Source organism: Acromyrmex echinatior, chromosome 14, assembly GCF_024713525.1.
Source record: "Acromyrmex echinatior isolate Ae372 chromosome 14, ASM2471352v2, whole genome shotgun sequence".
Taxonomy (NCBI): Eukaryota; Metazoa; Arthropoda; class Insecta; order Hymenoptera; family Formicidae; genus Acromyrmex; species Acromyrmex echinatior.
Window position 1 is genome coordinate 9,843,394 of NC_141865.1, and position 25,791 is coordinate 9,869,184.

General features: G+C 28.0%; 3 protein-coding genes across 9 annotated transcripts in view; all 3 read left to right on the forward strand.

Annotated features, from left to right (window-relative positions):
• LOC105146014 (acyl-CoA Delta-9 desaturase) overlaps positions 1-3,830 on the forward strand; it is a 16,088-nt gene extending 12,258 nt beyond the window's left edge. The window contains exon 6 of one of the 2 annotated variants that reach the window (XM_011056008.2): positions 42-3,830. In XM_011056008.2, coding sequence (XP_011054310.1) covers positions 42-315 — 274 coding nt within the window. In that variant the 3' untranslated portion in view covers positions 316-3,830. The remainder of the gene's footprint in view (positions 1-41) is intronic. The other variant, XM_087412920.1, reaches the window with a different exon arrangement.
• Positions 3,831-3,901: 71 nt separating this feature from the next.
• On the forward strand, positions 3,902-19,840 carry LOC105146050 (acyl-CoA Delta-9 desaturase-like). Of its 6 annotated transcripts, none has more exons than XM_087412923.1 (7): positions 3,902-4,070; positions 9,783-10,119; positions 10,466-10,596; positions 10,904-11,109; positions 11,213-11,398; positions 11,632-11,935; positions 19,710-19,840. In XM_087412923.1, the coding sequence occupies exons 2-6, from the start codon at positions 9,921-9,923 to the stop codon at positions 11,915-11,917; spliced, it is 1,008 nt and encodes a 335-aa protein (XP_087269049.1). In that variant the 5' UTR covers positions 3,902-4,070; positions 9,783-9,920; the 3' UTR covers positions 11,918-11,935; positions 19,710-19,840. The 6 variants fall into 6 exon arrangements, with proteins under 6 accessions (XP_087269049.1, XP_087269048.1, XP_011054408.1 ...); XM_087412922.1 differs by lacking the exon at positions 19,710-19,840 and adding an exon at positions 17,955-18,080; XM_011056106.2 differs by lacking the exon at positions 19,710-19,840 and having other exon boundaries at positions 11,632-13,468.
• LOC105146019 (acyl-CoA Delta-9 desaturase) lies at positions 17,963-22,507 on the forward strand. The gene is made up of 5 exons (XM_011056032.2): positions 17,963-18,134; positions 19,710-19,840; positions 20,348-20,553; positions 21,278-21,463; positions 22,088-22,507. Exons 1-5 carry the CDS (start codon positions 17,963-17,965, stop codon positions 22,362-22,364), a joined length of 972 nt encoding a protein of 323 aa, XP_011054334.1. The 3' UTR covers positions 22,365-22,507.
• The last annotated feature ends 3,284 nt before the right edge of the window (positions 22,508-25,791 follow it).

Genomic DNA, 25,791 nt, shown 5'->3' on the forward strand with positions numbered 1-25,791 from the left:
ATCGCCTAAGAATAATTTTGTTCCATTTATTTTAATGACAGGCATATAAATCCAACAGAAAACCTATTCGTTAACTGTGCTACGGTAGGTGAAGGATCGCATAATTATCATCATGTTTTCCCGTGGGACTATAAGGGTGCCGAGTATAACAGTTTCCTAACCACAAAGCTCATTAATTTCTTTGCGAAAATCGGCTGGGCATACGATCTCAAAGAACCGTCGAAAAAGCTTATAAAAATCGTTACGATGAATAGAGGTGATGGAAGTCATTCTTTGTGGGAAGCTGTGCCATATTCAGCTAATAAAATTGAATAATAAAAATAACAATTGTCTCATGATAGCGAGCTTTTTGGATCAGTTAACAACAAATGTACGCGATCAAGAATTTACTTACTTAAGATAATTTATTAAGTTAATAATGTTGTTATAATATTATAATATAATAATGTTAAAATATAAACTTGGTTTTTAGATTTCCCAATAGCACATGTTGGTTTTATGTATGTTTCCTAAACGCTTGTAAAACATATGTTCAGGAGAGAGAGAGAAACGTCTATAAAATGTATATGAACCAATAAGTGCTACTTGGGTTTAATATTTCAGTAGAAGTAAAGATATTGTATATATATATATATATATATATATATGTATGTATAATTTACAAAAATCCGCGATTAAGTTTATTACGAACTGTTTTATTGTTATTTTACTTAAAGCGTGGAAAATTACAGAGAAGATTACTTGGGAAGAGATGTCAAGTAGTAACCAAATAAAATTAATAGAATTTTTATAAGAGAGTGTTAACTTTTCTTATTTGTTAAAAACACGTTTACGGAACACAACTTTGTTACGTAGTTGAATTTGGCGTGAAATACCTGACGTCTAGGCGCCAAGAAAATACTTTACTTCAGATAGGTAGCAGGTCAAGTCTCATTTCAAAATAAGAATTTAGAGATATAGAGTCTTAAATCTTTTTCAGGATTAAATTGTTCTTAATGATTACGCCGTTATAAGTGCTTGTAAAATCATAAAACTTGTTTTACGTCTGAAAAATTAATGTTGTTTCTATACATATTGATTATTGCGAAGAATATTATTAAGGTCTCGACCTAATCTAAAGACTTAGGACGCTCACATGGAATGTTAGAGGTCTTGGCCGAGATAATATTTTTCGCAATAAATAAATTTATTTACAGATTTCCAATATACTAAGATCTTCTTAACAGATGCCTATTAAGCAACAAAATTTAATTGTGATATCAGTAGTTTAGCTGCGTGTTTAAGTTCGAAAAAATTAATTCGCCGCGCAGTTCAAATGACTAGAAAATAGTATATGCGTGTACATATGTTCAGTATACATAAATTCACATTAAATTATTTAAACATTAAAGATCCAGCTTTGACTGTTATGGACTTTTATTTTTTATTTTCTATTGGTTGTGTTTTGGACATATACGATAAAGATTCTTATTATTTATAAAACATTTCTATTCAAAATATTTTTTTATATTTTTTATTACTTCGGAGATATTTGCGTAGACATAAACATCGTTTTTTTTTTCAAGGAAGTTCCAGAATCAGCGTAATGTCAAAACTTGAATGGAGTGTTCGTATCTTATCGATCAATTTTCTCGCGAAAGCGATTCAAGGATATCTCAGCGTGTAAAAGTGGAACTCAACATTTACGTCCGTCGGTTCTGCCGGTGGCGCATGCGAAATTGCGAGAGACCGTATCGTAATATTGCGCATTAGCTATCTCTATCGGTCTTGCGAATTAGGACAATCCTCGCCCTTTGTCTGACTGCGCGACTGCGCGAGTGACCGAATGTATGCTTTCACGCACTTCCCTTAGGAGGAAGACCCGACTTGGAGATATCTTGCTATAACGATGATCGATTTGTACTTGGAGTCCCGGGAGCGTAAGTTATTCTCAGCGAACACGGCTTTTTTCATTTTCAACGTTTGTGTATGTATCGCGTACTTTGCTCCATAACGAAAAAATGCGAAGTGGTCTCTCTTCATAATCCGTGAAACCACGACAGCTTTAATTCGATGTAGACTCTCAACAGTGAACTCTCCAATATCGACATTGCACCGAGGGTGAGTGCCTCGTGCATCCGCGAACGTAATTTGGTCGCTGCGGATCGAACTGTATTATTTTCGCGTTAAGATTTTCATCGTACCTGGAGGCAATACTGGTTCTGAGGAAGGTCTTTGTTGGTCGCAATAATTCGCAGCATTTATGATCAAACCGAAGATTTTTGCTCGCATTCTGATTCGAGATCTCAGTCGCTCGGCTGTCCGCCGTTTTGAAGTGTAATGCAGATTCCGTATTGTTAAAAAAAAAAAAAAGGAAACTGTGAAAGTGATTTCTCAAGCCTGACTCTTATCGCTGCTCTTCCCTCTATTTCCCATTCTTTCTATAAAAACGCGAATCAGTTCTCGCGGAACAACCGATTCGCAACAAAAGTGTTTTCACCCCTAAAATCGAATATAAACAGTTTAAAAAGAACAGTTTTAAAAGAATTGTAATTAGGTCCATCTATTCTAAACTTATGCAAAGTTTCAAATTCTTTTTTATTTTACATTTACCGATTTTCCTTGTGGGTAAACAGACCTGTGTAATTTATAGTATTTATATTTCTCGCTGCATCACAGCTGACGCTCATAAATCTCATCGATCATACAAAGCAAAGTAGCTTATGAGATTTATCCTCACAATTTTCCAGTTGTTTTGTTCCAGTTCAATTTTTTGCTGCTTTTTAATTTTGGCGTTAACTTTTTTTCTCTTGCTAAAGTATCGTATAAGATGACATGTCTAAATAGACTAGGAAAGTTTTACTTTTTACGAAGTTCCACATTTTTATTTTTCAAAATTTAAAATTCTTAGTGCATTACATTTTTTAAAATATACATTTTTTATAATATTTACAAACGAGTAAGGAAATATTGAGTGACGCACAAATTGACTCGAATTCGTATACACAAAGGATTCTTATTTCGCATATCGATTAACTTCTGGTTCATAAGCCTCTCGATGTCGCGGTCAGAGGTCAGAGGTACTACAGATGCGTGATTGCAGTAATCGGGACATAGATGCATTCGTGGTATTTCAAAGTGTGACAAAAATAACTTATCGCGGGAATAAGATCTAGCTAATTATATATGTGTAATAATTTAAAGATTCTTTATTTTAGATCGCATATGAGAAACACAATCAATACTAGAAATTTAAAATGCCTACAAGCTAAGACGCTCGTACGAAATGCAAGAGATCCGGGTTCAAGTCCCGGCCGAGGTAATATTTCTCGCAATAATTTTATTAACAGTCTCAACATATTAACATTTTTATAATATGATGCCTGATGAGTATCAAATTATTAAAATTGCTTGCCAATTTATTTCGCGATTACTAGAGTAGTTTTAATAATTGCATTTCCGGAAAAACAATTCGGCGCGCAATTTGAAAAGATATGGTATATATGCAAATACACATACAGTGTATATTAGTAATTCAAGATTGAATTATTTAAAGCAATGAAGATTCAGCTTTGACCGTAATAGGCATATTAAATTTCTAGTATTAATTATAATAATTTAATTGCTACTAAACCATACAGTACAACATCAAATAATGTAACAATTTGTTTCGATATATATGCATATTGTGAAATCTGAAATCTGTTATCAATCGAAAATAGCGTTAACCTTCCTGAAAATTAATAAATTTAAGTAATAAATTTAATAAATTTAATAAATTTAAAGTAGTAAGTTAATAAGTTTAAAATAAATCTGTTCGAGTAGTTTGAAGAGAAAAGAAAAAATAGAAATAGAGCGAAGAGAGGAGAGTGAAATGGGGTTGCGATTTTTGAGAATTGGAAAAATTACTAATTGCTTCCAGGAGGTTGGAAAAGTGTTGCAAGATAAGAAGTGATTAAAAATATGAAGGAGAGATAATCAAAATATTGTGAATAAGAGGATTATATATCTTGAAGATTTGTGCAGATCGGCGGAAGTGAGTTTTGTGCGCTTAAAGATATTAAACATCGATAGCTGTGATAAGAGCAAAGGTAAAGATTTTTGAAATGTTATGGTTAGAACGATGGTTAGAAAGATGGTAGGAACAGGATGACATAAAAGTAGAAGAACTTGGAAAAGAGTCAATGAAGCGTTTGTTGAGAAGATATGGGTTGAACAGATGAATTGAGAAAATGGGTAGGTACGACGGGAGAAGATGACACCGAGAAGACGGTGAGATTCAGTGTGGAGAGAGATTTAATAGAAAGACCTATTTTCATGATGAATAATGGAAGTGTGCAGTTATGAAGCTCTCTATAACGCAGTCAGTCATAAAGTCTTGACAAGCATGCTTGAATTTATCAAAAGCGCGAAACTCCTACTCTATAAACTTTTTAACTGTCGCATTTAGCAACGGTGTAAACCATCTGGTTACACAATCGAAGAGATCGAAGTAAAATAATACGATATAGAATGAGTAGAAAAAAAGTGTCGCTAATTCATGTGCCTAATGTTGATTTGTTTCGACATTTAGACAAGTTTCCGGGCAGAAATGGAATTTTATCATTATGATGTCATAATACAATTTTTCGATATTTGTTTTTTGATATTAAAAAAACAGTAAACTGTGCTTGGCTGTTGCTGGAGTTCTATACATATTTTTTAGGAAATCCTAAAGACGATTAATCATTGAAAATAGCGCTTATACACAAACGATTTACGAGTCATTGACACATCATTATATCAATATCTCACTCACGCATGTCACATATGCACATAAATTTTTGTATAACAATTACATTTTAATTAGACATCTTTTTAAGTCTTTTAATAGACGTCCAATTTTAGAAATTCCATACTGTTTCTTTATACAAACTACTAGTCTGTGGACTATTATTTCGTAAGTACAGATTGCACAGCTATTATATAAAGCGAATGTCACGATGTGACAGCTCTGGAGCGTCATATTGGGCTAAGAAATGGTAAAAAAGATCTCAATTTCAAAATTTTGTCATTCTTCAGCAGTGACTCCACCTCACAGACATGTACAGGGTCCGGCAAAATGATCTCCCACATTTTGCACCGCCACTGATTAAAATGTGGGAGATCATTTTGCCGGACCCTGTATTAGTGTGTGTATTTTAATCCTAAAAAAGGATTTTTAAACAAGTAAGAGAGGAAAAAAGTAATTGTTATACAAAAATTACATGGTTTAGTCGGTAAGACAGACGATTTTAGCATTCCCTTAACAGATTTAGGGTATTTAAATAAAATATATCATTTAAATTGATTAGAAGATAGTAAATTCTCATTGATTTTTTAGTCACTCTGCTATCATATTTTATTATCAGATATTTTTGTTGGTATTTTTCCGACAACGTTTACAACAAATACTTTACAAAATTGACAGATTTGATTATCTAGGTGTGTAGAGTAAAGTTATCGAAATCGCACCAACTCCTAAATCGCACTGCTGCGCTTAAAAATTCCATTACTGTTATTTACATACTTTCTTACTATTATTTAAAAATTACATGATACTGCAACGCTATACTCCGTTATACTGCTCGTGACATGAAGCGCGATAGGAATATATTCCCAGATTACCTAAATAGAACAACAAATCATTATGATAACAAAATGATCATTAAAAGTTATTATTTAATCATTTCCAATTTATTTTAATTCATTTTGACGTTATCATGATTTGTTGCTCTGCTTGGATAACCAAGCGTGATTTAGCTAATTAGTATATTAGACAAACTATAATGTATTGCACGAGTTGTTATGAAGTTGTCATCAATTTGCTAACATCGGAATCTTATGTGCATTAACTGAATTAGAAACATGAGTTAGAAACATGAGTTAGAAACAAGTAGACATCATCAGTTTATGAAATTTCAAGAATAAACATTGAGAATTAATAATTAGAAACATGAGTTAGAAACATGAGTTAGAAACAAGTAGTAAGACATCATCAGTTTATGAAATTTCAAGAATAAACATTGAGAATTAATAACATCTCATGTTGATAGCAAAATAATGGCACGCGATGAGCTCACATATTTCATATAGTATATTTTATATAGTATATTGTGTCAACATAATGACAAATTGATATACATATATTGATACACATATATTGATACACATATATTTTATATACTATCAAGATGTTACCAATTGATATCATCAAATTTTATGTGAAGACAACATTTTACGCATAATAAGGAAGAATCTTGTCCTTAATCAACATCTACTGCAACATAACGGTGTTTTGAATTCATTTTGCTATCTGAGTTGTTATTTACATAAATAAAAAAATCTTAAGAGTGTTGCTATTTTTCAACGTATTTCATAACAGAATTATAGAAAATATAAGTTAACTAGCTTAAGTCTTAATCATTTGTCATGATTAAAATATTATTAAAATTAAATTAATTAGATTAAAATTTGCTTTACATTTTTGTTTATAAATTATATAAGTAAAAATTTAAAAAATGTTTCCTAAACCAGTTTTCTAAAGCACACCACAATCTAATCTTCTAAATTGCACGTTACATAATATTATTATTTTTACATTTCTTAATTTTATTTCATTTATTCCATTTATTATTATGTATTAAAAATGTATACTGTAAACCTTCGAAATGTTTATTTTGTTTCACACAGAAACTTCTTAAATTACTTCTTGAAATTATCATGTTTCAGAAATTATATATATTCTTAAGTTTTTAAAAGTATATAAATATATTAAGATACAATTTGTTGCTTTTCTTATATAATTTAAAAATTTTTTTTTAAATTCTCATTTTAAATGTTATAATAGCGCAAACAAATTACAAAGAAATTATGAAAAAGAAAAAAATGCAGTTTATTATGCTGTAAAAAACTTAAGAATATTCTTCATAATTTTTGCATTATGAGACTTTACGTGAAAAGTGCGATTTCGGCAATCTTAATCTATATATATATATATGGCAATTTTGAGTTTTACCTCATTTCTCAAGAAACTTTTTATACAAATATTAAGCATATACATATGTAATGATTATAATTATACAATTTTTTTTAACTAATTATAAATAATTATTTAAAATATAAGACATTACTTTTATAATAATTTTTAAATACACTGAAAAATTTAATACAAAATTAATATAATTATCTGTGCATTAATACATTTTTTGTTAAAAATTATATTATTTTCATTGTAAAACTTATGTATTTATAAAAATAAAAACCTTTTATTAGATTATAATATAATCTTTCTAGTAAATTGTTTATTATTGTCTATAATCTTTTTAATATAAGTCAAATATATATCAATAACGGAGCATAAAGGCTGTATAAGGTAACAATGCAATTATATATTAAATCACTTTGCATGTGTACATCAATAGACGTTTCAATTATGTATCTGGTCATCTTCAATATCAAAATTAATAATACAAATTGTTATATCATTATCATATGTCTATCTAGAAAGTGTTTTTCTTTGTTGATATCTATAGTTTTAGCTTTATTTTTCTTTGCCTCTTTAATTTCCATTGTTTAATGTAAACATTTATTGTTTAATGCAAACATTTATTGTTTAATTTTTGAAATCATCCCTAACATCTCAGATCCGCACAGAAGTCTCAATTTCTATAATATTGTCACGATACATAAATCTATATTGTATAAACAATAAGTATAATAACTTTCGAATTTGCAATACAAAAATCCTAATAACAACTGGTAATCGAACAAAAGAAAGTAGATGTATAATTAATTAAAAAATTATTAAATATATATCAAATTTTTTAGTTAATTATACATCTATTTTTTAAAATATATATCAAATTTTTAAATTAATTATACATCTATTTTTTTGCTCGATTATCGATTGTTATTAGGATTTCTATATTTTATGTTAGTCGTTCTTTAACAAACACAAGTAAGAGATAAAAATTTAAATTTTAAAATAGATAAAAAACTTCAAAAGTAAATTAAAATTTATAATTAATAAGATTGTTAAGAAAAATTATTTTAATAATATCTGGGAGTTAACGAAAATATCAAAGGATATATTATAAAGTTTCGTATATTAAAACCCTGACAGGATTTCATAAAGACATTTATCGGCAATATGATAATTAAAGAAAACATAAACGTAATAGTAAAGTAAGGTAAGGAATTGGGATGAGTGGAAAGGAGAGAATTAGTTAAAGAGGGAGTAGCTGACAAAGGAAGAAAAAATATATGTCTGGTAGCTTCTAAGTATCGTCCCAACTAAAACTGTGGTTCGTTTCCAATCTATTACTCGAAATTACTGACAGAGCACCTGAGAATTTATTATACACATTAATATATCCTCGGGTGCCTTGTCAGTAATTTCGAGTCATAGATTAAAAACGAATCACAGTTTTGATTGAGATGATGTGAGTATTTTGGATATGGAACCTTTTTATTATAGAAGATTGATTTCGGAAATGATTTTTACAAAAAGACATAAAAGACTGATTTAAACAAAGCGATATTGAGAGGTTGCCAGATATATATTTTTCCTTCCTTTGTCAACTTCTCTCCCTTCAATTAATTCCCTCCTTTCCACTCACTAGTTCCTTACTTTACTTGGATTACATTATGCTTATGTTTTTTCTATTTGTCACATTGCCGACAAATGTCTTCATGAGATCCTGTCAGGGTTTTAATATACAAAACTTTATAATATATTCTTTGGCGTTTTCGTTGACTTACAGGTATAAAAATTATTAAAATAATTTTTCTTAACAATCTTATTAATTATAAATTTTAATTTACTTTTGTAGTTTTTTATCGATTTTAAAATTCAATTTTTTATCTCTTACTTTCATTTTTTGTGTTTGTTATATTTAAAGAACGATTAACATAGAATATAGAAATGGGTGCATTTCGTTTCACGCATGATGCATCATTTATCCTTGTTGTTCATCAAACATTAAATAAGGATAAATGATGCATTATGCACATCATGCGTGAAACGGAATGTACCTCTAATGACGACCGGTAATCGAATAAAAAAAAAGATATATAATTAACTAAAAAATTTGATATATATTTAATAATTTTTTAGTTAATTATATATCTACTTTCTTTTACTCTATTACCGGTCGTTATTAGGATTTTTGTATTGCTGTGCAAACATTCGAAAGTTATTATACTTTATACAATATAAAGTTATACATCATGACAATATTATAGAAACTGGGAGGATCTGAGATATTAGTGATGACTCAAAAATTAAACAATAAATGTTTGCATTAAACGAAGTAGTATTAAAAGAACAAAGAAAAATAAAGTTTAAATTAAGTTGTCGACAAAAAATCCTTTCTAGATAGACAGATAATAATAAGATATAACAATTTGTATTAAATTTTTTAATTGTAGACAATTAGTAATGACGTAACGTATATTGTAAGTACGAGTAGCATTGAATATCTATTTAATTTTTATACTGAAAATGATACGTAGTCCAAACGTCATCGATGTAAACATATAAAGATTTAATTTTTATACATAATTGTATTATTATCTTGCGAAGGTTTTTGTGCTCCTTTATCAATTTATTTTGACTTCGTTTTGAAAGCCGTTATTTAAAGATAAGTCATATAATTTTGGACATTTAAACAAAACGATGAAGCATTTATTATTTAATACGAAAATTTTATTTTAACTTATTAATTTATTATATTATCTTATATTATTTTCATATTTTAAAATTATCGCTATGTATTTTTCAGATAATTGGGGACACTCTTTTTATCTACTCTAACACAATATATCGCTAATAGCGCTTCACGAGCACAGTCTGTATCTATCGATGTGACTTCAAGTACAATATAATTATACTTTATACGTAAATAGTTATTGCTATCAGTATGCACGACACAATACCAAACAATTCTCATGATGACACGTGTGATATTAAGTGCAAAGAAGAAATTATTACGAAAAGAGAAATACGAAAAACGGATATTGTGTGGTTTACGGTCTTTTATTTATTGATGATGCACACCATTGGACTTTACGGTTTAATCACGTTCAACTACTTTGAAAATTTAAGGACAACTTTGTGGTGTAAGTTTGTGTAAAAAATATTTAAAAATTTAAATTTTATATTGTAATTTTTTGTTGTAAAATAATTATTTAACAAGAGTAGAGCAAGACTTTTCTTGCAATAAATGTTTCTAAATAAAATACATTGAACAGTTGAATGCATGTGCTTTGAAAAAATAATATAATATATCATGATTGTGTAATGTAATTTAAAATACGTTAAAAAGATATATTTCCTGCCAAAAGTCATATAATATTAAAGTTAAAACTGGCGAAATAGCCATGCTTGACTTTATAATTATCAGCTATAATTATTATAATTAATGTTATATTACATATAAACTAACATTTTTTTTTATATTTTCAGTACTAATTTTGTATAACCTAGGATGCATCGGTGTGACTGCTGGTGCTCATAGATTTTGGTCTCATCGATCGTACAGCGCTAATCTACCGCTCAGGCTCATCCTTTTCGTTTGTTACTGTTCGAGTGGAGGGGTAATAATCAAAAGAGCTTATTTATTATGTAAACCGAAATACAATTTATTACGAAAATCTAATTTAATAACATTTTCAATGTGCATTCCAAATTAAAGTCAATTCAATTGTTATGCATACAAAGCGCATTTTTTATTCGAATACTGAGTCAAAGATGTTACATAATAACCGGAAAATTCATGCAGTTTTAATTTAGGTATCTATTTATAAGATTGACTATTTTCTAAAGACACATCCCGGCTTTATCGATTAGACGATTGGCTTCAATGAGGACAGGCTTTAATGCTACATTTCTTTATATATATAGGTCTCTATTTTTAGTTGGGTACGGATTCATCGTGTACATCACAAATACGTCGACACAGATTTAGATCCTCACAATAGCCGACGCGGCTTTTTCTTTTGCCACATAGGTTGGATTCTAAGAAGACTCAGGCCTGAAATTATTCAAAAATTACGTGAGACTGATATGCGGGACATTTTGGCAGACCCACTCATTGCTTTTCATAAAAAGTTAATTGAATATTTACATATAATTCACATTACATATTTATTTATATTCTATCGGCGTAATTTTCCAACACAATAAATATTAATGCAGTTAATTTTTTGTTAGCAGATATGTTACTTTGGTGAACTTGATATTCTCTTATGTCTTGCCCACGCTAATACCGGTTTACTTCTGGGGTGAGACTTGGAACAGATCCTTCATTTCACAAGTAGCTCGAGTGATGCTGGTGTTACATGCAAGTTTTTCCATAAACAGTTTTGCTCACATGTGGGGTACCAAGCCATACAATAAGTGAGTTCTTTCGGATGGATTTACGATAATATTATTAATATTCAATATCGCTTATACATATTTAATGCACAAGATTTTTCCGACAGATTATTAAGTGTAAAATCAATTATTGTTTCGCGAGGATTTTTCAAAGAAATATTGAGAATCGTAAAATATTTTTTAATTGATCCGAACACAATATTTAATAGATAAAATCTATTCCCATTTATTATCAATTTTGTTCTAATTTCTAGAAATATTCGGCCAACAGAGAATATGAGCGTGAGTGTAGTTTGTAGTGGTGAAGGATTTCATAATTATCATCACACATTTCCTTGGGACTATCGTGCAGCCGAGTTTAATTGGTATATTTTCAATCACTCGTCGTTTTTCATCGACATGTTCGCGAAGATCGGATGGGCCTACAATCTCAAGAAACCGTCTCCTGAACTTGTGAAACGAGTTGCTGCCGATAAAGGCGATGGCTCCCGTGCCAAATGGGATGAAATCCCAATGTGCGATTCAAGTGCCAAAGATTAAAATGCAACACACATACAGGTAGAATAAATTTAATTCATTAAATTACACTCTTACTTCATCGTTAGCAAAAATTTGTTTACAGCTTCACACTTATGAGATTAGTGAAAAAATATGTAAAAACATATGAAGCATAAACTAGAAAAAACGATGTGATTTGCAAAACATATAAATAATAAATTAAAATACTATACAAAATATTAACAATCATAATGAGAAGTGTAAGCTTCTTAAAAAATTAGCTTTTCAAAAAATTATAAATAATTAAAACGAGTTAAAAACAATATTACTGTTAAATTGAATTCTAATAATAAATTGTATTTTAATTTATAACAAGCTTTTAGATAATAATTGATGTATCTGTTAAAGTCGTATTGGAATTTAAAGCATTCTTACAAAAGTAAATATATAATATCGAAAATTCCTATAAGTAATAACTGTTACATATTTTTAAAGATTTTATTGCAATCAAGATTATTATTTGCAAAATATTTTGCAAACAATTGTAAGATTAACAAAATGTGTTAAAAATTATATAAATATTTGCAATGTGTTAAAACTGTAAGAATTTAATGTTCAAGTTTGTTATAAGCGTCCTGCGACGACACTCAGCGGCGATAATTACGATTTTATCGATCCTAGTACAAATAAGTCGAACACATACGGCGCTCACTATTACTCCAATTTCCACTGGAATAAAATCGGAGCATTGTTTTGCCATGGCATTTCATGTGTTTCCTCACCGTGAACAGATAATTATTGGCGATGTAAGACCGTCGATTATATTCAATTTTTAGATTTTGATTATGTTATATAATAAGTTTGCACGCCTTGTATATCAATGTGAGCGTAAACATTCTTTATTTCGATCGGTAATGTCTTACAAAACAAAAAGAAAGAAGCGACATAGAATAGGAAAGCAAATTATTATAATATATACATTATATAATAGATGAATTAAAAAAATATATTTACATATATGTTATTAGATGCGCAACTAAGTTCTCGCTGTTATTTTGATGCATTTTCATCAAAATCACAGCGAGAACTTAGTTGCGCACCTAATATATAACAATAAGTTTCTAAATGACTTTGTCATTTTTTTTAAATACTTGATAATTTATTATCACTGTATCATAGCAATTCACGTTTTACGTTTACGAAATAAAAATTTATTATATAATATATAAAAGTTATGGAAATATACATATATAAATTATACATGCATACATAAAATGATAACGGTCTTCTTGCAATGACATTTTTGGAGGATATATGCATTATATGTATATAAATGCGAAAAAATTATGTTGTGACAAAAGCATCGTGAATGTTATAGTCGTTTTAGAAAAGTTAGTAATTTCAAAAATTGCCTTTCTTTACACATAAGAGTATAACGTATAAACACCGTGCAAAGAATCGTTTTTTACTACTCTATCAGTGCATGTGTAATATCTCATTCGAATCACTTTTATTCTCTCGCTAAGGTATATTTATCCATTGTTTAGGTATATTTATCCTTGTTTGTTTTTTAATAAATAACTGAGAGAATGATGTTTTCAATTTTTATTACGTACTATTTTCCAGACATTAATTGTGTTTCAATTATTACAATTAGAAAATAAATATTTTTGCTTTAGTAAATAACAAAAAAATATTAAGTACATTTAAGAAGTAATTAAAAATTATATATATATAACATAAAATTAAAATGTATATATAAAAACACATTGTATAAAATTATAAATATAAATAGTATACTATTCTTATGCGAATAGATAGACGCAAATTATAAATGTTGTCTTTAAATAAAATTACATAGATATTCGATAAAATTGATATACCTAATATATTCTTAAGGCTCTCAAGTTTTATTATCAATTTTAGAAGAATTCGTTATAATTGCTAATTATAAATTATATAAATTAAGTAAAATTAAACAAAGATTTTGATTGAAAATTGCGTTACTTTTAATTGTGCCGTAGATCTTACTTTATTAATTGTCTTTTTTGCTTTCAAAAAGATTTATTTATATTTTCACATTTATAATAATAAAATTTAGATAATAATATAACATAGGATCGCAATATAATTATTTCTCGATTTTATGTTATAAAAGAGTATATAAAAGAAGTTCTGATAATCAATACAGATTTGATCAGTAAAAAATCCGAAATGACAACACCAAGTGTTTTTAAGATTAAAACTGATATAATACGATTTATTGCTCTCTAAGTCTTTCTATTGCATTTATGGTATACTGACTTTCAACTACTGAAAAAATTTACAATATGAAGTGAGAATTTTTATACTTTTGTATATAGGCGAATTTAAAGAAAAAAACGTGAAAATTTTTCGAAATTTTTCTCATTATCAACTATTAGTGTATCAGTCCCTTTCAAATAAAATCAAATTTTCAATGTAATCCAAAATAGTTAAAGTTAATAATTTTTTCTAATCATATCTTTTTCTTGTACTGCCAAAAATTGATAAAATTACCAAGTTTATAGTTTACTAAAAGTGTATATATAAAAAATAAAATAATTATTTATAAATAAAAAATTTGATACTAAATTATTTTATCTATAAATAATTATTTTATTTTTTATATATATACATGAAGAAAAAATACTGGAACTAAAATATATCAAAAAATATAAATTTCATAGAAAACTGTTTCAGATGAAAATGATGGGGATTAAAAAAGACTATCAACCGGTTTTATCAGTTTGACCTTGAGTGGCATTACCAAGTTCAGATCAAGGTTACATCGATTTTTTTTTAAATAAAAATCCCTGTTTTTTTTGTATATTTTTATAGCTTATTTCAAGAACTCTTCAAAATATTTTAACAAAATATTTCTTTATTAAGTACTTTTTGAGTTACAATATATAAGATTTGAAAGTTATACTACCGCTGGCGTTAGAGGGAGCTTTATCTGAGGTGTCCAACTGTTGGTTAAAACCTTTTAAATTTTGTTCAGGGTCATGACCTTAATAACATTTGTAAAGATCAAGAGATTTGGAGATTATTCCTCTTATTTTCATTTATACACTAAAATGTGAGTATTTTGAACAAATATAAAATATAATACTAATTATATGTATATATCCGATTTTTTTATTATTCGACCTAATTTTGGGTCACATCTTGTCGGATAATCGAGGTTCTGCTGTATATAATACAATTTATATTTTATTAAGATAATTATATTTAAAAAAAAAGAAACAATTTTTTAAATTACCTGGATATATCTTTGATCAACATCCGATGAACACATGTCTTGTCTGATTTTATTTAACTTATAATTAGTCGAATTCCGATCTCGGTGCTTTGGACAACATAGGATGAGCCCCGCTTCATTTAATACAATTTTTTTTGTGAGATCCACGGATGAATATTTCAAATCGTAGGTTTATCATAATTTCGTGCAAATTGATAAAATAATAATGTGTAATTAAATCTGTTATTTCTGACGATTTATAATTCCATGGAAACACATGATGGAAATTGTGATAATCTTCTCCTATTGAAAGTTAACAAAATTATTTGATAGTTGTTCCTGAAAACAAAACCTGTATTAATTCCTGTTCATAATTACATTAAAAGTTATTAGGTCTAATAAGAATGCATCCATTTTCTTACGAATATGTTAACTCCTAAATATCTTTTTGATATGGCATATTCGAATTTTCTTCTGCTGTTTTTTCAATGCTTATCATTTTTTTTATTATTAAAACCACTCACCATATTTTAATAAATTATTATCATTTTGACAGCTCCATTAGATAGTACAAATATAATACTTGTTCTAGAAATCTTTAACATGTCAGACTGTAATTTACTATGGATATCGGCACTAAGGGAAAATTAAGTTTTTTGGACACTATGATTATGATTGATAACCATAAGATTATTTTTGACAGATACAAGAAGATCACCTATTCGGGCAGATATCTTAATTTTCATTCACACCATTCTTTACGTCACAAAAGGGGTGTTATCTTCGATTTCGTTGATAAAATATTAGGTGTTGGAATTAATTCGTAGCGTTTTTTAATGAAAGAATGTTATTTATTTCACATGAGCATTAAAAAATACATTAATGAAAGTACTTCCCATCACTTGTAAAACGCTACGAATTAATTCCAACACCTAATAGTTAAATAGCTAAATTATCTCATCCTTGTTTCCACGAAAAGAATTTGGTTGATGTTATTAATATTTTTCCAAATAATAGCTATCCTCTTCCTTTCATTTTTTCAACAATTAAAAAAAGATTAAAATATTACACACAGAACAATAAGGTAAAACATAATATCCATGTTAAAGAGAAATTCTTTATAGTTTCACATACAAACTCTATCTCTGAAAGTTTTTTACTTATAGCATAAATGTATATTATCATATTTAATTCCAAATACATTAAAAAACCTTATAACTAGAAGTAAAGATAGATTAAATCATTTAGCTAATCAAAATGTTGTATATAAAATTTCTTGTGATAACTGTGAAGCTAGTTATATATGTACAAACCAAAAGAAAATTAAAAACAAGACTAAATGAACACATTTCGGACATTAATAAAAATATTGGTTTTCTATCGATGATTACTGACATCATATTAACTATAACCATAATTTTAATTGGAAAGATGTAAAGATCTTAGACAAGAAATCGTACAATAAAAGATTAATCTCCGAAATGATTTACATTAAAAAACAAAAATTGGGATTAAACAAACAAAACTACACGGAAACATTACCTAATTCGTATCAACAAATTTTGCAGCCTTTTTCTTTTTCCTAGTCTTTCCTTCCTTTTCTTTTTCCTTTGTGTTTCTTTCCTACCTCTATTCCCCTTCCAATCTCATTCCCTCTCTCTTAACAGATCATATAAAGCAACAGAATGCATTCAAGATTGAGAAGGAATAGACATTTGTTTTTTGCAATTCCTATATAAATGAATAAAAATGCATTCAGGATTGAAAAGGATTCATTTTAACATTCATGAATCCGTATTTCTAAAAATCTGAATCCATTTTAATTCATTATTTCAATCCATACTCGTTTGCTGAGATAGCTGTTAAAGCCGTATTACAATTTAAACTATTTAAGGCATTGTTACGGAAGTAAATAATATCGAAAATTCTTATGTTTATGTTATAATGTATTTTTAAAGATTTTATTGCGATCAAGATTATTACTTGCGAAATATTTTGCAATTATAAAATTAATGAAATATTTTAAAAATTATATAAATATTTTCAAAATGTATTAAAACAAAGAAAGCAGAAGAAAGCAGAATATGAAAAGAATTATTATATATATATATAATCTATATATTATATTATATAATAAAAGAATTATAAAAAAATATATATATATAATAGTAAGTTTCTAGATAATTTTGCTATTTTTTAGAAATATCAGATGATTTTATGTATCACTGCATGATAGCAACAATCCACGTTCGTATGAAGCTAAAAAAATTAATATGTAAATATATGGAAATTGTGGAAATGTAGATAAATTTACATGCATACATAAAATGATATCGATCTTTTTATAATGACATTAAAATTTGGAGAATATAATATGCGATATATCAATGCGGAAAAATTACATTATGACAAAAGCATTGTGAGTGTCATAGTCGTTTAAAAAAAAATAGTGATTTGAAAAATTGTTTTTTTCGCACATGAAAATATAAGATAAACAGCGTGAATTAGAATAATTGAACCAATTTTTTACGAGAAAATTATCGATCTCACATTTAATTTTCGACTTAACAACACAGAGCAGATGCGTGGATAAATTTTTAATATGTTTTTAATATGTTTTAAACAATTTTTATAACTCAACGTGTCCGCTTTTGTGCTCAATTCAGCAGTTCACACGATATATTATCCACCGATTTGTATCGTTAAATCGATAATTAAGTGTGTAATGGATAATTTTAATAAATTAGAAAAATGCCTATACCGATTAAAGCTGGATCTTAAATGCTTAAATAAATTCAATATAATAATTATATATAGATAAATAAATGGCGAGAGACGACATCAAAACAAAAATCGAAATGATGAAACCAAGTATTTTCAAATTCGAAACTGATATAATATGGTTTAATGCTCTCCAAATCTTTCTATTGCACGCTATTGGTATTTATGGTTTATTGACTTTCAACTACTGGCAAAATTTGATTACTACAATATGGAGTAAGTATTTTTATGCTTTTGTATATTAGGGGAATTTAAAAAAGATTTCCAAAATTTTTTGAAGTTTTTCTCATTCAATTATTAGTATATCTGCCTCTTTCCAATGAAATCAAATTTTCAAATTAGTCCAAAACAGTTAATATAATTCTTGCCAATCACATATTTTTGTATTGCAAAGGTATATTGATAAAATTATTAAGTTTACAGTTCAAATTATTAAGGATAATTAATTTGATAAGCTTTTTTTTTTGAAAGCATCTACATGCTGTGAGCATATGGCATTTAAAGAAAGAAAATCAAGAAAATCAAGAAATTATGTAAAACAATATACTGAAAGTCTTAAAATTTTCTCAAAAATTTCTGTGTATGTTTATTATAGAGTAATTCTAATATATTTTAACGGGCGGGATTTATGCCCAAAGCATACAAAACGCGCAGATTGAATTCAGTATATTAAATGCAATAAACGCATTACATGAAATATGTATCTCATGTCATAACACTTGTAATGTATGTAAGAAGATTACGTAATATATGTACGCCGCAACTATCAAAAACTTAATTTATTAAGTATTATTTATTATGTTTAAAGTAAACAAACTATCAGAACAAATTATATCAGTAAAAACTTTGTACTATCTATTACTATGAAAAAAATATTAGAAATCCGAAATATTTATTTTTCGTATTAAAAAATAAACTTTTTGAAACCCTTGCATTTTTGCGGTATATTCCAGGGGTGAGATATATGGCTACTTATAGGAGGAGGGACGATATATATGGATCATGAAAAAAATACAAATAATGCATATAAATAAGATGTAAAATGACAATAACTTATAAAATGCATTTATAAAGTTTTATTAAGGAATAAGAAGAAATAATAAATATGTATATAAAGTAATAAATAATAATTACAAGCTTCCTACCTATAATATATTACAAATGTTATAACATGAGGTATATATTTCATATAATGTATTTATTGTATTTAGTGCATTGAATTCAATCTTTGTATGCTTTGGACATAAATCCCGCCTGTTAAAAATGCTACATATCCGAATCAGGTGGGATATACAAGACAACAAACTAAACAAAGAATACAAGAGCAAAATATTTGTATTTTGTTATATAACAGCTTTACTATTCCTCTACACTCATGTATCACAAAATAATCACTAAGTTTTTTGCACGTTCTTTAGCACGTTCTACAGTAATCATTTTATGTAGATTATAATTTATGATGGCGCTACTTAACACAGTGACAAATCGATTCAACTCACAATAATTTCATTAATATTAATATTAAGAAACTGAAATCATAACTCAGTATTAATATAATGTAAAAATATGTAACAGAGTAATTGTGGGAAAATTATCCCCATTCCTTCTATTTTTTCTGATTTCTGCAACATAAATTCTGGCGCTGCATATTTGCCGGAGTTACTACTACTACTTATGTTCTCAAATATATGTATATTTGTAAAACATTTTAAGAGTATCCCATATACACATACGTTACTTGACTTCTTGTTTAAATATATAAACATAAATATATTTTTTCATATTTTTAAGTAATCGCTATGTATATCATATCCAATATTGGAGTGTCTGGTGGCGCTCATCGACTTTGGACTCACAAAAGCTATAAAGCAAAGTTACCATTAAGGATTCTACTTTTGATATGCTTTAGTGCAGGTGTACAGGTAATGTCAATAAATTTGCTATTTTACATATATTATATGTAAAGTACAAGTACGTGTATAACTTCATCATTTCTTGCATTTATTAAATAATTCTAAATTATATGTGCACAAAGTGTCTTCTTCCGTTACGAAAGAAATCAAAGTAAACAATATCTGATAAAAGAACTTTTACATGAAAACGAATCATTAACATGAAACAAAATTTTATGTAAGTGTTTAATTAGCATAAAAATTATAAAGAGAGTCAAGAAGTTACATAGGTTCTTAAATTTTCTCGAAAGAAATCAGCTTCAATTTTACACACAATTTTTCACAAAATTCATAAAATCTGTTTTTTTTTTAGTTGAATTTCTCTTATATCGCTCAATCTTTCTTTTTTTCACATTACAAAGAAAAAAAATGGACAGAGCAATAAATTCAATTAAAAAGAACAAACCGACAGCTAATGCTTATATTTTAAACATAGCTATTTATATTCATGTGTAAATAACATTTTAATTATTTTAGAATACAATATGCAGTTGGGTGAAAAATCATCGTATGCACCATAAATATTGCGACACTAATGCTGATCCTCATACTTCTCAACGCGGCTTTTTTTATGGGCATGTGGGATGGGTGTTTATGAAAGAACATCCGGAATTTATTAAAAAAAGCAAGCAGCTTGATTTATCAGATATTTTGTCAGATCCTGTTGTGGTTTTCGGCGAAAGGTAAATTTAATTAATTGTAGGCTACATACATATTTATTATTTTACAATTACATTATTTTCTAAATATAATAAAAAAACTCAAATAATATAAATAATTATATGCAAATATCCGTAATATGTAAGGTTGCATCTATTATATTTTTATGCATCAACATACAGTCACTATAACGGGTTGCCTATTCAAGCGGGCAGATCGTTTATAAACAACCCGTCATACTAACATGTATGTTAAGTACAATACAACACGCGATGCAATATAGTAATTTTACTCTCCTTACATAAAACATAAATTCGACAATTTTTTATTATAAAATATAATATTTCTAAATTTATAGAATATATAAAAATATATTACTGATTTGAATTTATAGAAATGATATATAGAATATATATAAACATATTACTGATTTGTTGCATAACTCGAAAACAAAGTTTTTCAGAAAATAAGTTTGAAAGCATTGAATCATTGTAATATTATTTAGAAACTTTGTAATATTATTTTAAAACACAATTTTGGTGTAATAATAATTTGTTATAGAGGAATAAAAGTATATTCTTTTAAAATATTCCTTTTTTTTTCTTTTTTTTCATTCTCCTTTTGCAAGCAACTAAAAAATATTTGATATTTTTTAGTTGCTTGAAAAAGAAGAATATTTTCTTTACATCGCAATTGAGAAGCAAATAGGCGATATAAATCCGAAAAATCAAAGTTGCATTTTTGTAGGTACTTCTTGCTTCTTCAACTTTTTTTTGGTTTTATCCTACCTACGTCACTACCTGTGTATCTATGGAACGAGACATGGAACAGAGCTATTGTATCGCAAATATTCATAAGATACATGATTACGTTAAATGCCGTGTGGTCTATCAATAGCATTGCTCATGTGTGGGGCACTAAGCCATATGATAAGTGCGTAATTTGAAATTGTTATCATGGTATAATTTAAAATTTATATTTTTATACAGTTGAGTAATAGAAATTCTTATCACCTGCGGAGAAAAATATATTATAAATTTTTATAATTTTAATGAATTTATTCCGTTACCGATATAGCGGATAATCGTCTTACAATTAAATAATTAATCCTTAAATGCATATCACTATGATAACAACTGATATATGCTATACCTTACTCAATTTGATTGTTTATATGTTTCATAAAAATAAACATATCGTAAAATATTTTTGTTAATTAAAATGTAAGATATTAAAAAATGTAACAGCAGCAAGTAGCCAAACAAATGTATGTGTGACTTCCTGTACAGAATTGTCCAAAGACGTTCAAAGTCTAAAGGATCCCATATCCTAAAGATGTTTTCAAAATGTCCTTCGGATAAAATGTATTGTGTAGGGTTATTAATAAAAAGGCGATAAGTAATGAACAAAATGTCGGCAAAAACAGTAGAACAAAATTCGGATATGTTATGTTAAAAAGACATTTAAAAGTTTCGAGAGAAAATGGATGCATTTTCATTGGTTCAAGGATTTTTAATATAATTATAAGCACAAATTAATTACAGCTCTTGTTTTCAGGAATATAAAACCGTCAGACAACGATTTTATTAATTTTCTGACAATAGGAGAAGGTTATCACAATTTCCACCATGTGTTTCCATGGGATTACAGATCATCGGAAAAAGGAAATAATAGATTTAATTACACTACATTTTTTATTGATATTTGCGCAAAATTAGGACAAGCCTATGATCTTAAATATCCATCCGAGAATCTCATAAAAAGTATTGTATTAAACAATGGAGACGGGACCCATCCTATATTGTCCGAAGTACCGATACCGGAATCCGACTAGTTATAAGTTAAAGAAAGTCAGTCAAGGTACGTGCGTCGGACCTTGGTCAAAGATGTATCTAGTTTTAAAAATATTTCAGAAATATTTGAGAGAAGAGACATCAAAGATATATTTTCTTCTGTATTTTTATATAGAATTTTTTTAAATTGATCTTTGTTTATACAATAACCATAATATTCCATAGGTATATGTCAATGTCTATTAGATACTTTAATTTAAACTAACAATAAAAATTATTACAAAATTAGTCAATAATGTGTACCAAAGAGCAATGTAAATTTTTGTTTTTGAATCTAGATATCGAGCCAGTTTTAAAAAATTTCTTAAACAAAAAAAATTATGATAATATTCTGGATCCTTAATGTTTCATTTATACAACTTAGTAAAAGATTCTTCTATTGCCTATAAAGAGCAATAAAAAAAAAATATATATATATAAAATAATAAAGTATTATTAATCTTCTTGTCAATGCATCGCATTCATATCAAGTTCAATGTTAAAAATTTTTATATTACTTGTCATTACTAGGCTATATATGTATATCTCTTGATAGTAATAATTCTAAAATTAATATTTTTCTGTATCTTTTTAATTTAAAATTATAATTTTAAAAGCGCTTCTAAACATGATCAATGTATACGCTTTTGCACACATTCATTAAATATTGACTTATATTTAATATGGATAATTATATTATGTATGTGTATGATATTTGCTAATGTTTACGAACATTGGCCGTCTGAAGGCGCCTTTATAGTGAACAATATGTATAATGAGAGCAAATAGTATTTGTACAAGGCAATTTGTTATAAAAAAAAGCCTTATTTGTAGAAAATAAACATTAATTAGCAATTTTACACGATGAATACATTCTGTTCTAACATAAACAAAATACAAGCATCTCATGTATTCCAGATTTTAGAAGCTAAATTTTTTGTCTGTATGAATATTTTTTGAGCATTCAAACAATACAATTTTTAATTTTCGCTTATTTTTCAGATGATACATTTTGTATAATTAATACACATCTTTTTGTTATATATAATTTTAAGAAACGTACAGTCTATTTTATTTTTTATGAATAAAATGTTAATTATCCAACAAGAAATAATCGTCAATTAAACGTCGAATCGATCAAATTGATATTCAAATTATCGTATTTATATCGATTCGACATCAATTTGATGACTTATTATTCGTTGCATAATATTTACTTTTTAAAATTTACTTTTTAAAAATAAAATTTAAAAAAATATTTTTTTTGTACGAATACTTTGCATTCACTATTAATATTTTAACTGATTCTAGTGTTTGAAAAATGATTTTTTATGATTAGGGTGTCAACGCTACCTTTTTATCTCGAAAACTATGTCCGCGATATTTCCTTCATGTTGATAATAATATTTTTGTAAATATTATGTATTAATAAAGAACAGCACAAAAACATTCAATATCATACAAAATATCAGGTGTATAACTTTGCTTCCGCCATTTTCTTATAGATGGCTTTAGCGGTGATCGAAATAAATAAATCATAGACGTCATACAATAAACTTGGACATCTGTCAACATAACTCCATAGAAACATTAGTCGATTTGTGTTTGCATCATAAAGTTATTCTCGATTGAAAATGTCAGTTTACGAACCAAATTCTCGTCATTTGCGGGAGGTTTTAATTTTCTTCAATATGAAGAAATCTGCGGCTGAGGCTCATCGAATGCTCTCAAATACTTATGGTGAGGCCGCTATTAGTGAAAGAACGTGTCGTGAGTGGTTTCAACGCTTCAAGAACGGTGATTTTGAAGACCGGCATAGCAGTGGAAGAGAGAAGGTTTTCGAAGATGCAGAATTGGAGGCATTACTTGATCAAGACTCGTCAAGACGTATCAAAATCAAGAAGAATTGGCACGATCATTGGAAGTGACTCAACAAGCCATTTCAAAATGCCTCAAAATCATGGGAATGATTCAGAAGCAAGGAAATTGGGTGCCGTTCACGAGTTGAAGCCGAGAGATGTTGAACGGCGTTTGTTTGCTTGTGAACAGCTGCTTGAAAGGCAAAGACGGAAGGGATTTCTGCATCGCATTGTGACTGAGGACGAAAAATTCATTAAGATAACCCCAAGCGCAAAAAATCATGGGGAGTTCCCGGCCATGCTTCCACGTCGACGTCAAACCGAATATTCACGGCTCCAAGGTCATGCTCTGTATTCGATGGGACCAGCTCGGCGTAGTGTATTATGAGCTGTTAAAACCGACTGAAACAATCACAGGCGGTCGATATCTAACGCAATTGATGTATTTGAGCCGAGCATTGAAAGACAAACGGCCGCAATACAACGAGAGACACGATAAAGTGATTTTGCAGCATGACAATGCTCGACCCCATGTTGCGAAAGTGGTCAAGATATACTTGGAAACGTTGAAATAGGAAGTCCTACCCCACCCGCCGTATTCTCCAAACGTTGCTCCCTCTGACTATCACTTGTTTTGATCAATGGCACACGGCCTGGCTAACCAGCACTTCCGGTCTTATGAAGAAGTAAAAAATTGGATCGATTCGTGGATCGCCTCAAAAGATGACCAGTTTTTTGGACGCGAGATTCGTACGCTGCCCGAAAGATGGGAGAAAAAAATAATGGCCAGCGATGAACAATACTTTGAATTATAAATGTATAACCAGTTTTTTTACAATAAAGTCTCGAATTTCGGAAAAAAAATGGCGAAAGCAAAGTTATACACCTAATATATAGCAATGCACCTACTCAACACATGTTGAAATATTGACAATGAGCATAAGACATTGAGTATATTAAAATTTTTTACACATGTATATTTTTCGACACAAAGTAAATATATCACAATTTTTTTTGTTCGGAGATTTTTTAAAATAGAATGTAAACTGATTTTTAACCGTTATTATTTCGAAATTTCTATAAAATACAGAACATAAACTTATTTTTAATCATTAATACGCTATGACGTCTTTGCGAAACATCTATATTCTAAAATATGCACTGATATATCCGATGATGAAATATATCCGGTGAATTAAAAAAAAAAATAAAAATATACATTGACAGAAAGGTTAAATACTGTGAATTAATGAAAAATACGATCTTCTTAATTTTCATTTGAAAAGCTAATAATTCATAGAATTTTTCATAGAATTCAAAACAGGAAGCATTGTTAATACAGTGATGATTTTCATAAACTATCCTTTCAAAAATTTCCAATATTTAATTTACTTATTAAGAAATGTAAATTTGTTTCATGAAATAATGTTATTTCTGGAATAACGTTTAAACCGCTTTTGCATATACGTAAGTAGCAATTATACATTATTATGGAATATTAATATAATAAATATATATTTTAATCGAATTAAATGTGAAGGCAAGAAACATAAATAATTTTGCTTTTTGA

What these genes read in the sequence shown, in the direction of transcription:
- LOC105146050 (XM_087412923.1), top strand. Translation starts at nt 9,921, where the DNA reads ATGCACGACACAATACCAAACAATTCTCATGATGACACGTGTGATATT. An exon ending in TTTAAGGACAACTTTGTGGT is followed by an intron (nt 10,120 to 10,465) that starts GTAAGTTTGTGT and finishes TTATATTTTCAG; the next exon opens with TACTAATTTTGTATAACCTA. An exon ending in GGTACCAAGCCATACAATAA is followed by an intron (nt 11,399 to 11,631) that starts GTGAGTTCTTTC and finishes TCTAATTTCTAG; the next exon opens with AAATATTCGGCCAACAGAGA.
- LOC105146019 (XM_011056032.2), top strand. Translation starts at nt 17,963, where the DNA reads ATGGCGAGAGACGACATCAAAACAAAAATCGAAATGATGAAACCAAGT. An exon ending in GTTGTGGTTTTCGGCGAAAG is followed by an intron (nt 20,554 to 21,277) that starts GTAAATTTAATT and finishes GCATTTTTGTAG; the next exon opens with GTACTTCTTGCTTCTTCAAC. An exon ending in GGCACTAAGCCATATGATAA is followed by an intron (nt 21,464 to 22,087) that starts GTGCGTAATTTG and finishes TCTTGTTTTCAG; the next exon opens with GAATATAAAACCGTCAGACA.